We start from the raw sequence: 17,929 nt of genomic DNA on the forward strand, positions 1-17,929 counted from the left end.
ATAATACTAAATATTATAACATTAAATATTATAATACTAAATATGATAACATTAAATATTAAATATTATAACATTAAATATTATAATACTAAATATTAAATATTATAACATTAAATATTATAATACTAAATATTATAATACTAAATATTATAACATTAAATATTAAATATTATAACATTAAATATGATAATACTAAATATTAAATATTATAACATTAAATATTATAATATTAAATATTATAACATTAAATATTATAATACTAAATATTATAACATTAAACATTAAATATTATAACATTAAATATTATAACATTAAATATTATAATACTAAATAGTACAATACTAAATATTATAACATTAAACATTAAATATTATAATACTAAATATTATAACATTAAATATTATAATACTAAATAGTACAATACTAAATATTATAACATTAAACATTAAATATTATAATACTAAATATTATAACATTAAATATTAAATATTATAACATTAAATATTATAATACTAAATATTAAATATTATAACATTAAATATTATAATACTAAATATTAAATATTATAACATTAAATATTATAATACTAAATATTAAATATTATAACATTAAATATTATAATACTAAATATTATAACATTAAATATTATAATACTAAATATGATAACATTAAATATTAAATATTATAACATTAAATATTATAATACTAAATATTAAATATTATAACATTAAATATTATAATACTAAATATTATAATACTAAATATTATAACATTAAATATTAAATATTATAACATTAAATATGATAATACTAAATATTAAATATTATAACATTAAATATTATAATATTAAATATTATAACATTAAATATTATAATACTAAATATTATAACATTAAACATTAAATATTATAACATTAAATATTATAATACTACATATTAAATATTATAACATTAAATATTATAATAATAAATATTATAACATTAAATATTAAATATTATAACATTAAATATTATAATACTAAATATTAAATATTATAACATTAAATATTATAATACTGAATATTATAATACTAAATATTATAATACTAAATATTAAATATTATAATACTAAATATTATAATACTAAATATTATGGTCTGGTGGTCTGGTGGTCTGGTGATCTGGTGGTCTGGTGGTCTGGTGGTCTGATGGTGTTTTGTCTCTACAGGTCTACTTCTTCAACACCAACAACCCGTACCGGGACTGGCCCAGCGCCTTCGCCGAGGGTCAGGAGAAAGCTCGGGAGGGAGACCTGAACGCCGCCGTCCTGCTGCTGGAGGCCGCCATCCTGCAGGACCCGCAGGACTCTGAGGTGAGGGGGGAGCAGAGGTCTAGTTTCCTCTCAGAACACTTGAATTACAATATGCTGAAAGGTTATTATGGGATGTCTGCCCAATGATGCTAAAGACGTGTTACCTACTGCAGCTTTAATGTCACTGCAGGAAGTCAAACTCTTCTTCTGTGTTTTCAGGCGTGGCAGGTGTTAGGGACGACTCAGGCTGAGAACGAGAACGAACAGGCCGCCATCGTGTCCCTGCAGAGGTCAGACTTCCTGTTGTCTTCCTGCTGCTAAGCTAACGTATATCACCTGATGCTAAGCTAACATGTATCACCTGATGCTAAGCTAACGTATATCACCTGCTGCTAAGCTAACGTATATCACCTGATGCTAAGCTAACATGTATCACCTGATGCTAAGCTAACATGTATCACCTGATGCTAAGCTAACATGTATCACCTGATGCTAAGCTAACGTATATCACCTGATGCTAAGCTAACGTATATCACCTGATGCTAAGCTAACGTATATCACCTGCTGCTAAGCTAACGTGTATCACCTGATGCTAAGCTAACGTATATCACCTGATGCTAAGCTAACATGTATCACCTGATGCTAAGCTAACATGTATCACCTGATGCTAAGCTAACATGTATCACCTGATGCTAAGCTAACGTATATCACCTGATGCTAAGCTAACGTATATCACCTGATGCTAAGCTAACGTATATCACCTGCTGCTAAGCTAACGTGTATCACCTGATGCTAAGCTAACGTATATCACCTGATGCTAAGCTAACATGTATCACCTGATGCTAAGCTAACGTATATCACCTGATGCTAAGCTAACATATATCACCTGATGCTAAGCTAACATGTATCACCTGATGCTAAGCTAACGTATATCACCTGCTGCTAAGCTAACGTATATCACCTGATGCTAAGCTAACGTATATCACCTGATGCTAAGCTAACATGTATCACCTGCTGCTAAGCTAACATGTATCACCTGATGCTAAGCTAACATGTATCACCTGCTGCTAAGCTAACATGTATCACCTGATGCTAAGCTAACATGTATCACCTGATGCTAAGCTAACATGTATCACCTGATGCTAAGCTAACGTATATCACCTGATGCTAAGCTAACATGTATCACCTGATGCTAAGCTAACGTGTATCACCTGCTGCTAAGCTAACATGTATCACCTGCTGCTAAGCTAACATGTATCACCTGCTGCTAAGCTAACATGTATCACCTGATGCTAAGCTAACATGTATCACCTGATGCTAAGCTAACGTATATCACCTGCTGCTAAGCTAACATGTATCACCTGATGCTAAGCTAACGTATATCACCTGCTGCTAAGCTAACATGTATCACCTGATGCTAAGCTAACGTATATCACCTGATGCTAAGCTAACGTGTATCACCTGATGCTAAGCTAACGTATATCACCTGATGCTAAGCTAACGTGTATCACCTGATGCTAAGCTAACGTGTATCACCTGATGCTAAGCTAACGTGTATCACCTGATGCTAAGCTAACATGTATCACCTGCTGCTAAGCTAACGTATATCACCTGCTGCTAAGCTAACGTGTATCACCTGATGCTAAGCTAACATGTATCACCTGCTGCTAAGCTAACGTATATCACCTGCTGCTAAGCTAACGTATATCACCTGCTGCTAAGCTAACATGTATCACCTGATGCTAAGCTAACGTATATCACCTGATGCTAAGCTAACGTGTATCACCTGATGCTAAGCTAACGTGTATCACCTGATGCTAAGCTAACGTATATCACCTGATGCTAAGCTAACGTGTATCACCTGATGCTAAGCTAACGTATATCACCTGATGCTAAGCTAACATGTATCACCTGATGCTAAGCTAACGTATATCACCTGCTGCTAAGCTAACATGTATCACCTGATGCTAAGCTAACATGTATCACCTGATGCTAAGCTAACATGTATCACCTGTGTGCAGGTGTCTGGAGCTCCGCCCCAACAACCTGCCGGCTCTCATGGCGCTCGCTGTCAGCTTCACCAACAGCGGCGTGCAGCGGGAGGCCTGCGACGCTCTGCGACGCTGGATCAGCCACAACCCCCGATACAAACACCTGGTCCTGGACCGCAGGAGCCCGCTACGGGGCTCCCCGGCCACGCCTCGCAGGGGCCCCCACACCTCCACGCCGGCCAGGTACGAACACCTGAGGGACGTCAGGTTTGTTTGTTTGTTGTTTAGTTTGGTCTAAATGCTACAGTACCCATGAGTCTCAGCTGCCGTCGCTATGGAGACGACTCCATCCAGAGCTGTGACTTCAGAGCTGTGACATCAGACCTGTGACACCAGAGCTGTGACATCAGACCTGTGACACCAGAGCTGTGACATCAGACCTGTGACACCAGAGCTGTGACACCAGAGCTGTGACACCAGAGCTGTGACATCAGACCTGTGACACCAGAGCTGTGACATCAGACCTGTGACACCAGAGCTGTGACATCAGAGCTGTGACACCAGAGCTGTGACACCAGAGCTGTGACATCAGACCTGTGACACCGGAGCTGTGACACCGGAGCTGTGACACCGGAGCTGTGACATCAGACCTGTGACACCAGAGCTGTGACATCAGAGCTGTGACACCAGAGCTGTGACATCAGAACTGTGACTTCGGAGCTGTGACATCAGAGCTGTGACATCAGAGCTGTGACACCGGAGCTGTGACTTCGGAGCTGTGACATCAGAGCTGTGACATCAGAGCTGTGACATCAGAGCTGTGACACCAGAGCTGTGACATCAGAGCTGTGACTTCGGAGCTGTGACATCAGAGCTGTGACATCAGAGCTGTGACACCAGAGCTGTGACTTCGGAGCTGTGACATCAGAGCTGTGACATCAGAGCTGTGACATCAGAGCTGTGACACCAGAGCTGTGACATCAGAGCTGTGACTTCGGAGCTGTGACATTCAGACCTGTGACATCAGACCTGTGACATTCAGAGCTGTGACATCAGACCTGTGACATCAGAGCGCTTGATTTAAATTTCTGAATTCATCCAGCAAGTTTTACGAAGATCAGAACCTCTGACGTCGTGGTCTGAATCTCTCTGATTGGACAGTTCTTGCAATGATCTCTGGGAGTTGTAGGAGACTTCTCTGCTAAAGCTGTAACAGACTTTTTAAACTGAGCTTGATTGTTGAGAGACTTCAACACATTTAGCATTAGCTTGTAGCATTAAAGGAGGTGTGTGTGTGTGTGTGTGTGTGTGTGTGTGTGTGTGTAGGTCTGAGCTGCAGGACGTCCTGCTTCTCTTCCAGGATGCGGCTCTGTTGAATCTGGACTGTGTGGATCCAGACCTGCAGACTGGACTCGGGGTCCTCTTCAACCTCGGCTCTGACTTCAACAGAGCTGTGGAGGCTTTCACTGCAGCGCTGTCCGTCAGACCACAGGTAACACACACACACACACACACATGTATAAAAATACATATGTGTGTCATAGTATAGTATGTGGAAAATGTCATTACAAAAAGTCATAGTATAGTATGTCGAAGAATTTCACCAAAAAAAGTCATAGTTTAGTAAGTCGAAAATGTTTAGAAAAAAAAGTCATAGTATAGTATTTCGGATAATTTCACCAAAAAAAGTCATAGTATAGTATGTCAAAATTTTTATAAAAAAAGTCATAGTATGGTATGTCGAAAAATGTTATGGAAAAAAAAGTCATAGTTTAGTATGTCGAATAATGTCATGAAAAAAAGTCATTATATTGTTTGTCGAATACTTTCATTACAAAAAGTCATAGTATAGTATGTCGAAAAATTTCACCAAAAAAAGTCATGGTTTAGTAAGTCGAAGAATTTCACCAAAAAAAGTCATGGTTTAGTAAGTCGAAGAATTTCACCAAAAAAAGTCATGGTTTAGTAAGTCGAAGAATTTCACCAAAAAAAGTCATAGTTTAGTAAGTTGAAGAATTTCACCCAAAAAAGTCATTAAGTAAGTAAGTTGAAGAATTTCATTACAAAAAGTCATAGTATAGTATGTTGAAAAATTTCACTAGAAAAAAGTCATAGTATAATATGAAGAAAACTTTTACAAACAAAAGTCGTAGGGTGGCAGGGCAGCGGTGGGTTTTGTTGAAATGTAGACCTGTGTATCGTCGGCATAACAGTAATAGTATAATACATAATAGTATAGTATGTCGAAAAATGTTATGGAAAAAAAAGTCATTTTATAATATGTCGAACTTTTTTATAAAAAAAAAGTCATAGTATAGTATGTGGAATAGTATGTCGATAGCATAATATGTCGAAAAAAGTGATAAAAAAGTCATAGTATAGATAGATAGATAGTAACTTTATTGATCACGAGGGAGTTCAAGTTTAGTATAGTATGTCGAATAAAGTAAAAAAAGTGGTAGTATAGTTTGTCATAAATGGTCATGTCAGCTTCAGGTGTGAGAATCAAAGGGAACCATGTTGGACCACTAAGTGGGCGATCTTCAGTCGGACCCTTAACCTGGCTGTGGTCTGATGATGTCATGGCAGCGTTACCTTCCTGTTTGTCTCTTCAGGACTACCTGCTGTGGAACCGTCTGGGTGCAACGCTGGCGAACGGAGACCGCAGTGAGGAGGCGGTGGAGGCGTACACCAGAGCTCTGGAGCTGCAGCCCGGATTCATCCGGTCCAGATACAACCTGGGGATCAGCTGCATCAACCTGGGAGCTCACAGGTAACTCCACCAGCTGTCTCACCTGAGAATACATTCAGGGCTAGAACACTAATGATTATAGGACACATTCAGGACTAAAACACTAATGATTATAGGACACATTCAGGACTAGAACACTAATGATTACAGGACACATTCAAGACTAAAACACTAATGATTATAGGACACATTCAGGACTAAAACACTAATGATTATAGGACACATTCAGGACTAAAACACTAATGATTATAGGACACATTCAGGACTAAAACACTAATGATTATAGGACACATTCAGGACTAGAACACTAATGATTATAGGACACATTCAGGACTAAAACACTAATGATTATAGGACACATTCAGGACTAAAACACTAATGATTATAGGACACATTCAGGACTAAAACACTAATGATTATAGGACACATTCAGGACTAGAACACTAATGATTATAGGACACATTCAGGACTAAAACACTAATGATTATAGGACACATTCAGGACTAAAACACTAATGATTATAGGACACATTCAGGACTAAAACACTAATGATTATAGGACACATTCAGGACTAAAACACTAATGATTATAGGACACATTCAGGACTAAAACACTAATGATTATAGGACACATTCAGGACTAAAACACTAATGATTATAGGACACATTCAGGACTAAAACACTAATGATTATAGGACACATTCAGACTAAAACACTAATGATTATAGGACACATTCAGGACTAGAACACTAATGATTATAGGACACATTCAGGACTAAAACACTAATGATTATAGGACAGCATTCAGGACTAAAACACTAATGATTATAGGACACATTCAGGACTAAAACACTAATGATTATAGGACACATTCAGGACTAAACACTAATGATTATAGGACACATTCAGGACTAGAACACTAATGATTATTAGGACACATTCAGGACTAAAACACTAATGATTATAGGACACATTCAGGACTAAAACACTAATGATTATAGGACACATTCAGGACTAAAACACTAATGATTATAGGACACATTCAGGACTAGAACACTAATGATTATAGGACACATTCAGGACTAAAACACTAATGATTATAGGACACATTCAGGACTATAACACTAATGATTATAGGACACATTCAGGACTAAAACACTAATGATTATAGGACACATTCAGGACTAAAACACTAATGATTATAGGACACATTCAGGACTAAAACACTAATGATTATAGGACGCATTCAGGACTAGAACACTAATGATTATAGGACATTCAGGACTAAAACACTAATGATTATAGGACACATTCAGGACTAAAACACTAATGATTATAGGACACATTCAGGACTAAAACACTAATGATTATAGGACGCATTCAGGACTAAAACACTAATGATTATAGGACGCATTCAGGACTAAAACACTAATGATTATAGGATGCATTCAGGACTAAAACACTAATGATTATAGGACACATTCAGGACTAGAACACTAATGATTATAGGACGCATTCAGGACTAAAACACTAATGATTATAGGACACATTCAAGACTAAAACACTAATGATTATAGGACACATTCAGGACTAGAACACTAATGATTATAGGACGCATTCAGGACTAAAACACTAATGATTATAGGACACATTCAAGACTAAAACACTAATAATAGAATTCAAACCACTAATGATTATAGGACACATTCAGGCCTAAAACACTAATGATTATAGGACACATTCAGGACTAGAACACTAATGATTATAGGACACATTCCAGGACTAGAACACTAATGACTTATAGGACACCATTCAGGACTAAAACACTAATGATTATAGGACGCATTCAGGACTAAAACACTACTGATTATAGGACGCATTCAGGACTATAACACTAATGATTATAGGACACATTCAGGACTAAAACACTAATGATTATAGGACACATTCAGGACTAAAACACTAATGATTATAGGACACATTCAGGACTAGAACACTAATGATTATAGGACACATTCAGGACTAGAACACTAATGATTATAGGACACATTCAGGACTAGAACACTAATGATTATAGGACACATTCAGGACTAAAACACTAATGATTATAGGACACATTCAGGACCTAAAACACTAATGATTATAGGACACATTCAGGACTAGAACACTAATGATTATAGGACACATTCAGGACTAAAACACTAATGATTATAGGACAGCATTCAGGACTAAACACTAATGATATAGGACAGCATTCAGGACTAAAACACTAATGATTATAGGACGCATTCAGGACTAAAACACTAATGATTATAGGACACATTCAGGACTAAAACACTAATGATTATAGGACACATTCAGGACTAAACACTAATGATTATAGGAACACATTCAGGACTAGAACACTAATGATTATAGGACACATTCAGGACTAGAAACACTAATGATTATAGGACACATTCAAGGACTAGAAACACTAATGATTATAGGACACATTCAGGACTAAACCACTAATGATTATAGGACGCATTCAGGACTAAAACACTAATGATTATAGGACACATTCAGGACTAAAACACTAATGATTATAGGACAGCATTCAGGACTAGAACACTAATGATTATAGGACGCATTCAGGACTAAAACACTAATGATTATAGGACACATTCAGGACTAAAACACTAATGATTATAGGACGCATTCAGGACTAAAACACTAATGATTATAGGACGCATTCAGGACTAAAACACTAATGATTATAGGACGCATTCAGGACTAAAACACTAATGATTATAGGACACATTCAGGACTAAAACACTAATGATTATAGGACACATTCAGGACTAAAACACTAATGATTATAGGACACATTCAGGACTAAAACACTAATGATTATAGGACACATTCAGGACTAGAACACTAATGATTATAGGACACATTCAGGACTAAAACACTAATGATTATAGGACACATTCAGGACTAGAACACTAATGATTATAGGACACATTCAGGACTAAAACACTAATGATTATAGGACACATTCAGGACTAGAACCACTAATGATTATAGGACACATTCAGGACTAAAACACTAATGATTATAGGACGCATTCAGGACTAGAACACTAATGATTATAGGACGCATTCAGGACTAGAACACTAATGATTATAGGACGCATTCAGGACTAAAACACTAATGATTATAGGACCAGCATTCAGGACTAAAACACTAATGATTATAGGACGCATTCAGGACTAAACACTAATGATTATAGGACGCATTCAGGACTAAAACACTAATGATTATAGGACACATTCAGGACTAAAACACTAATGATTATAGGAAACCATTCAGGACTAGAACACTAATGATTATAGGACACATTCAGGACTAAAACACTAATGATTATAGGACACATTCAGGACTAAAAACACTAATGATTATAGTACACATTCAGGACTAAAACACTATGATTATAGACACATTCAGGACTAAAACACTAATGATTATAGGACCATTCAGGACTAAAACACTAATGATTATAGGAGCATTCAGGACTAAAACACTAATGGATTATAGGACACATTCAGGACTAGAACACTAATGATTATAGGACGCATTCAGACTAAAACACTAATGATTATAGGACACATTCAGGACTAAAAACACTAATGATTATAGGACACATTCAGGACTAGAACACTAATGATTATAGGACGCATTCAGGACTAAAACACTAATGATTATAGGACACATTCAAGACTAAAACACTAATGATTATAGGACACATTCAGGACTAAAACACTAATGATTATAGGACACATTCAGGACTAAAACACTAATGATTATAGGACACATTCAGGACTAAAACACTAATGATTATAGGACACATTCAGGACTAGAACACTAATGATTATAGGACGCATTCAGGACTAAAACACTAATGATTATAGGACGCATTCAGGACTAGAACACTAATGATTATAGGACGCATTCAGGACTAAAACACTAATGATTATAGGACACATTCAGGACTAAAACACTAATGATTATAGGACACATTCAGGACTAAAACACTAATGATTATAGGACACATTCAGGACTAGAACACTAATGATTATAGGACACATTCAGGACTAGAACACTAATGATTATAGGACACATTCAGGACTAGAACACTAATGATTATAGGACACATTCAGGACTAGAACACTAATGATTATAGGACGCATTCAGGACTAAAACACTAATGATTATAGGACGCATTCAGGACTAGAACACTAATGATTATAGGACGCATTCAGGACTAAAACACTAATGATTATAGGACGCATTCAGGACTAGAACACTAATGATTATAGGACGCATTCAGGACTAAAACACTAATGATTATAGGACGCATTCAGGACTAAAACACTAATGATTATAGGACACATTCAGGACTAAAACACTAATGATTATAGGACACATTCAGGACTAAAACACTAATGATTATAGGACGCATTCAGGACTAGAACACTAATGATTATAGGACACATTCAGGACTAGAACACTAATGATTATAGGACACATTCAGGACTAGAACACTAATGATTATAGGACACATTCAGGACTAAAACACTAATGATTATAGGACGCATTCAGGACTAAAACACTAATGATTATAGGACACATTCAGGACTAAAACACTAATGATTATAGGACGCATTCAGGACTAGAACACTAATGCTTATAGGACGCATTCAGGACTAAAACACTAATGATTATAGGACACATTCAGGACTAAAACACTAATGATTATAGGACGCATTCAGGACTAAAACACTAATGATTATAGGACGCATTCAGGACTAAAACACTAATGATTATAGGACGCATTCAGGACTAGAACACTAATGATTATAGGACACATTCAGGACTAAAACACTAATGATTATAGGACACATTCAGGACTAAAACACTAATGATTATAGGACACATTCAGGACTAAAACACTAATGATTATAGGACACATTCAGGGCTAGAACACTAATGATTATAGGACACATTCAGGACTAAAACACTAATGATTATAGGACACATTCAGGACTAGAACACTAATGATTATAGGACGCATTCAGGACTAAAACACTAATGATTATAGGACGCATTCAGGACTAGAACACTAATGATTATAGGACACATTCAGGACTAAAACACTAATGATTATAGGACGCATTCAGGACTAGAACACTAATGATTATAGGACGCATTCAGGACTAAAACACTAATGATTATAGGACGCATTCAGGACTAAAACACTAATGATTATAGGACGCATTCAGGACTAAAACACTAATGATTATAGGACGCATTCAGGACTAAAACACTAATGATTATAGGACGCATTCAGGACTAAAACACTAATGATTATAGGACACATTCAGGACTAGAACACTAATGATTATAGGACACATTCAGGACTAAAACACTAATGATTATAGGACACATTCAGGACTAAAACACTAATGATTATAGGACACATTCAGGACTAGAACACTAATGATTATAGGACGCATTCAGGACTAAAACACTAATGATTATAGGACACATTCAGGACTAAACACTAATGATTATAGGACACATTCAGGACTAAAACACTAATGATTATAGGACACATTCAGGACTAAAACACTAATGATTATAGGACACATTCAGGACTAAAACACTAATGATTATAGGACACATTCAGGACTAAAACACTAATGATTATAGGACACATTCAGGACTAGAACACTAATGATTATAGGACACATTCAGGACTAAAACACTAATGATTATAGGACACATTCAGGACTAAAACACTAATGATTATAGGACACATTCAGGACTAAAACACTAATGATTATAGGACACATTCAGGACTAAAACACTAATGATTATAGGACACATTCAGGACTAGAACACTAATGATTATAGGACGCATTCAGGACTAAAACACTAATGATTATAGGACACATTCAGGACTAGAACACTAATGATTATAGGACACATTCAGGACTAAAACACTAATGATTATAGGACACATTCAGGACTAGAACACTAATGATTATAGGACACATTCAGGACTAAAACACTAATGATTATAGGACGCATTCAGGACTAAAACACTAATGATTATAGGACACATTCAGGACTAAAACACTAATGATTATAGGACGCATTCAGGACTAAAACACTAATGATTATAGGACACATTCAGGACTAGAACACTAATGATTATAGGACACATTCAGGACTAAAACACTAATGATTATAGGACACATTCAGGACTAGAACAACAGCGATACCAAATGTGGGGTTACAGTAGTGTGTATGTTTGTGTGGTCCTGGTCCTGGTCTGACCTGGTCCTGGTCCTGGTCTGGTCCTGCAGGGAGGCGGTCAGTAACTTCCTGACGGCATTGAACCAGCAGAGGCAGAGTCAGCGCTGTAGCCATCAGCAGATGTCGGCTAACATCTGGGCCGCCCTGCGAATCGCCATCTCCATGATGGACCAACCCGAGCTGGTCCAGGCTGCCAGCGTCGGGGACCTGGACCTGCTGATGAGGGCCTTCGACGTGGGCGACGTCTGACGGTGGACTGACGGTGTCGGGGGTCGTTCAGAGGACGTGTTGTCTCCTAGAAACAGTGGACCGGAGGTGGAGACGCTGGATGAGGACAGTTTGGTTTGAAACCAAAGAGACGACGACGACAGCTGCAGGAAAATCCTTTGCAATATAACAGCACAACCCTTTAGCTTCCTGTACGAACACCGTTTATAACTGTTGCCTCGCCGCCGACGGAGAGACGATCAGCTTTAATAATGATATCATAATAACTGTCCAGAATATGAGTTTATCAAGTGTTCATTTAAAGAGCAGGCTGGCTGCACTGAACGTTTTACATCACTGCACCACGCTGCGTTAGAGGTCAACACGCTGCGTTAGAGGTCAACACGCTGTGTTAGAGGTCAACACGCTGCGTTAGAGGTCAACACGCTGCGTTAGAGGTCAACACGCTGTGTTAGAGGTCAACACGCTGTGTTAGAGGTCAACACGCTGCGTTAGAGGTCGACCTCTGATTTAGAGGTCAACCTCTGATTTCAACACATCAACAGCTCTTTGTTCTCTCTTTTACATGTGATCATATTTGAGTATGAAGCCTCTGTTCAGGCCCTGAACACAGCTCCGTCTACACGTATACACATATCTAAAATAAACTAATACAAATAATCTGTCTACACTCACACGCTAAAACGGCTAAAGCTGCACGCTAACTCTGTCATGGACAGGTAACGTTATGGTATGGAGGTAACGTTATGGTATGGTGGTAACGTTATGGTATGGAGGTAACGTTATGGTACGGCGGTAACGTTATGGTATGTATGGTGGATCGTCCCAAAACTCCGTTAGCGTGTGGACGAGAAGCCAAAACGTCGAGCAAAATATCCCTTTTTAAACAGATTTGTATACGTGGAGACAGACGGGTTGATCTGCTGCTGATAGAAACTCAACTCCATGTTTACCTGTTACACCTGTTATACCTGTTACACCTGTTACACCTGTTACACTGAAGTGTTGCGTGACAGTTATTGGACTTGATGCTGTGGAGATAAACAAGAGTTTCTCTGCTGCTTGTGTTCACACTGACCTCTAATGACCTCTAATACGCTGAGAAACACTTTATATCCCTTCTTACAGATAGGTAGATAGATAGATAACTGCAGATCTCAGAGGTGATGGACGAAGCGTTTCAGTGTTTTTACCAACATGAAGTTCAACGGTAGATTTGAAGCAGACTCTACTCACCTGACAGACGGCGGCCCGTCGGCCATCTTTAACACAAACTGCTTCTTCATCAGGACGAAAGAAAAGTGAGACGAGTTGTTAATGAAGGGATTGGATCTCTACTGGAGGAGATGATACGATGATTCTTCTCAACATAATACCAGAGTTATTATTTATATTAATATCGTTTGACATGTTTGAGTATAAAACTGTAAGAACTTCTAGTGATGCACCGATATCACTTCATTCAGACCGAGTACTAGTACTTCCATTTGGGTACTCTCCGATACCGAGTACCGATACGAGTACTTCTCTGTGTCTAAAGAGCCTCGTTAACAGCCAGCTGGAGGGTGTGAGTGACACACGGCAGGCCGGGGAGTCCCGCAGACGAGGCGGTGCGCCGCCACCGGCTCTAGGTCGGCTTGGAAAGGCTCGGGGCGAAGGTGGATCGTGGCCGCAGCTTTACAGCGCTCCCCGCCCGGACCTCAACGCACCGTGGACAAAGGGCTTGCTGCTCCCAGTGCGACTGTCCACCGAGGAGGACCGTCCACCGAGGAGGACTGTCCTCAGTGCACCCCGACCGCGTCGCAGCTCGGCCCACGTAAAAGGCTCCAGGGGTCTGCGGCGATGTCTGCAGCCCACCCGACCCGTCTTGAAACACGGACCAAGGCGTCTAACTCACGCACGAGTCAGAGGGTGCAAGCTAAACCCTGTGGTGCAATGAAAGTGAGGGCCTTCGTGCGCAAGCTGAGGTGGGATCCCGGCCGTTTTGCGAGTACGAGTACCTGAGCACAGTATCGTATCGGGTATCGGTATCGGGTATCGGTATCGGGTATTGGTATCGGTATCGGGTATCGGTATCGGTATCGGTATCGGGTATTGGTATCGGTATCGGGTATCGGTATCGGGTATTGGTATCGGTATCGGGTATCGGTATCGGGTATCGGTATTGGGTATCGGTATCGGGTATCGGTGCATCTCTACTAACTTTTCTCATTATCTGAGTTAAACATTAAAAACACGTTTCTCCTCTTTAAGAGTGATAAATAAGTTAATTGTCTTGACAACTGAATGGAAACACGACGAGTGACACAGAACATTAGACGTCTTCACCTCCGTCACCGACATGGATTCTAAGCTGATCTATTTGCGTCACCTTCTTCCCTTAAACCCTTTAAAGCCATAAAACGTCACCGCTGATGATCAGAGGACTTTGTGCCGTTGAGCAAAGCGTGGAACGTCCCGTCTGCTGCAGAATGTAAAACTCTCTCTGCCTCCTTCCAGGAGCATTAAAGGTCAAACCTGAGTGGGGATGTCCGTCACGCTGTCGCCTCCTGCAGGTGAATCCCAGCAGCTGCAGGTAGAACTCTAACAACACCTGAGTGGGGATGTCCGTCACGCTGTCGCCTCCTGCAGGTGAATCCCAGCAGCTGCAGGTAGAACTCTAACAACACCTTCCAGCTGCTGGTTTCTTCCTCAGAGCGTCCTCAGAGTGTCTCTGAACCTTTTGTTCTTTAAAAACTGGACTGTTGTTTTCTGTGTTGTCTCTCTTTAGTTCTTTAGTGTGGTTTTATTTTGAAAGTCTGTTTGTTCTCACCTCCTTCCTGTCGTTGGCTCTCAGGTGAATCTTCTGGCTTCAGTTTCTCTGCACGGAAACACACGAATAACACATTTAGTCAAAGTGAGATTAAAGTAGTGAATCTATTTATATTAAAGATTACATTTTAACCTTAATATCAACGAGTATCTATTCCTGTCAGTCCAGCTGAGCAATGTTCAGGTTGAAGGTTCATTTAAAGATTAGCTGAATGATTTTAGTTTAGTTTAGTTCCAGAGTCCAACGTGCTGAAACAGAGAAACGTACTGCAGACACTCACACAACCTTTAAACGATGAAACTAACAACTACAAAGGTTTCTTTTGGTTCTGAAACATCTGGAATCTGCAGCCCGTTGAGCTCTTTGTTCACATGTTGCTGCTGAAGAAGCTTCACATTCACAAACCTGAATCTGAAACGTGGACCGGGCTGCAGAGAACGCTGACTGCTTTCTGCTTTTATTGATCCTTTGGGGGCAGATTTGAATTCTAAAGAACCAAACTGAGCCGTGAAATCTGATTGGCTGATTGGTTGATCTTCTCTTTGCAGTTAGTCTCTACCTTTAGTTGTGAATGTTTCTCATATAAACGACTGTACAGATCAATAATCAATAATCAATATGTAAACTGATGATATTTTACAAATTAAACAACTGATGCAGAACCTGAAGAAACTCTGTGATGGTTTCATTTGGTCTGATGTTTGTGATCTCTGCCGAGTCGGACTCAGAGACGAGGAGCTGAAGATGAAGGTTTCAGCCAGCGGAGGGCGCCGTCGTCGTTTCTCTTTGACTTCAACACCTGATGAGAGTTAATCTGACCTGAGACACTTGACGAGAGTTAATCTGACCTGAGACACCTGACGAGAGTTAATCTGACCTGAGACACCTGACGAGAGTTAATCTGACCTGAGACACCTGACGAGAGTTAATCTGACCTGAGACACCTGACGAGAGTTAATCTGACCTGAGACACCTGACGAGAGTTAATCTGACCTGAGACACCTGACGAGAGTTAATCTGACCTGAGACACCTGATGAGAGTTAATCTGACCTGAGACACCTGATGAGAGTTAATCTGACCTGAGACACTTGACGAGAGTTAATCTGACCTGAGACAGATCACATCATCCATCCTCTGTTTAGTATAATGATTCATCAGATCTGAGATGAAAGAAGAATAAACATCATCAGTCAGAGATTGAAGTCATGTGACTCGTCATGTCAACAATAAATACCTGATTAAAAACATATTTTGAGGGCAGCAATTTATTATTAATTAATTTTTCAATCATGTTGTCTGTTAATTTTCACTAGGGTGAGAGTTTTATTTAAATTGTTATAAATTTATTATTATTATAATTAATTATATTAATTACATATTATTATTAATTATATATGATTATAATTATTAAATGTATTTATTTAAAGTGTAATTATATTAATAATATTAATAACATATTAATTATATATGATTATAATCATTATAATTATTAAATGTATTTATTTAAATAGTGACCTCCGCTCCTATAATAAGTCTATAATAAAGTGTGTAGACCCTGAAGGACCAAAATGTACCATTAAAACCATTGAAACCATTGAAACCATTAAAACCATTAAAACCATTGAAACCATTGAAACCATTAAAACCATTGAAACCATTGAAACCATTAAAACCATTGAAACCATTAAAACCATTGAAACCATTGAAACCATTAAAACCATTAAAACCATTGAAACCATCAAAACCATCAAAACCATTAAAACCATTGAAACCATTGAAACCATTGAAACCATTAAAACCATTGAAACCATTGAAACCATTAAAACCATTAAAACCATCACGTTGCATCCCATCATGATTCTGTGATATCAGGCTGTGATCTGGAGCTGTTCACTGTTCCGTCCATCCAGGATCTCACCGGCTGGTTTTGGGGATTGTTGCATCCTAACATGTCTGATTTTGTCTGATAATTTGATAGCGTTTTTTTTGAGAGATAAAGAGTCTAAAGTTTAAATATCTCAGCTTCTAGATGTCGAATAACAGATTCAGGATTATCAGATAGAATAGTATTATAGTGTATTAAAGGAAAAACAAACTTTGACTCTTTCCAGAGATGTTTTTCTTTTCTTTCTCCGTTCTGAGTTGGAATAATAAGCTGAAAGAGTTGCTACCTTTTTAAATGTATTCTTATTAATTAAAACCCTTCATTTATTATTCAACTAATAAGAGAGTTTGTTTCAAACATCTCAAATATCTTTAATAAAGTCTAATTAATTCAATGTGTGTGTATTAATGAATTAATTAAACAGCCTGTCAGCCAATCACTGCAGAGATAGAGAGGAAGTTCACTGATGATGTCATCATGATGTAACTCTTCAGGAGGATCTGATCCTGATCTGGTTCAGGGTCCTAAGAGGGACCTGATCAGGGTTCAGGTCCTGGTTTCTGACTGATTCTGCAGGTGTGACTCACCTGAACACGTCGAGAGAGCCG

At 38.2% G+C, this 17,929-nt stretch overlaps 1 protein-coding gene and 1 long non-coding RNA gene across 6 annotated transcripts in view; both read left to right on the forward strand.

The window, feature by feature from the left end:
• The window catches only part of pex5lb (peroxisomal biogenesis factor 5-like b), a 49,720-nt gene extending 36,413 nt beyond the window's left edge, over window positions 1–13,307 (forward strand). For 4 of the 5 annotated variants that reach the window (XM_037762980.1, XM_037762976.1, XM_037762977.1 and 1 more), the window contains 6 exons: window positions 1,207–1,350; window positions 1,510–1,580; window positions 3,312–3,524; window positions 4,608–4,773; window positions 5,897–6,054; window positions 12,446–13,307. In XM_037762980.1, coding sequence (XP_037618908.1) covers window positions 1,207–1,350; window positions 1,510–1,580; window positions 3,312–3,524; window positions 4,608–4,773; window positions 5,897–6,054; window positions 12,446–12,644 — 951 coding nt within the window. In that variant the 3' untranslated portion in view covers window positions 12,645–13,307. The remainder of the gene's footprint in view (window positions 1–1,206; window positions 1,351–1,509; window positions 1,581–3,311; window positions 3,525–4,607; window positions 4,774–5,896; window positions 6,055–12,445) is intronic. The other variant, XR_005205937.1, reaches the window with a different exon arrangement.
• Window positions 13,308–14,758: 1,451 nt separating this feature from the next.
• LOC119484274 lies at window positions 14,759–16,516 on the forward strand. Its single transcript, XR_005205938.1, has 2 exons — window positions 14,759–15,178; window positions 15,255–16,516. It is a non-coding gene; the product is annotated as an uncharacterized LOC119484274 (long non-coding RNA).
• The last annotated feature ends 1,413 nt before the right edge of the window (window positions 16,517–17,929 follow it).

This window comes from Sebastes umbrosus, unplaced genomic scaffold, assembly GCF_015220745.1.
Source record: "Sebastes umbrosus isolate fSebUmb1 unplaced genomic scaffold, fSebUmb1.pri scaffold_128_arrow_ctg1, whole genome shotgun sequence".
In the NCBI taxonomy this organism is placed as follows: domain Eukaryota; kingdom Metazoa; phylum Chordata; class Actinopteri; order Perciformes; family Sebastidae; genus Sebastes; species Sebastes umbrosus.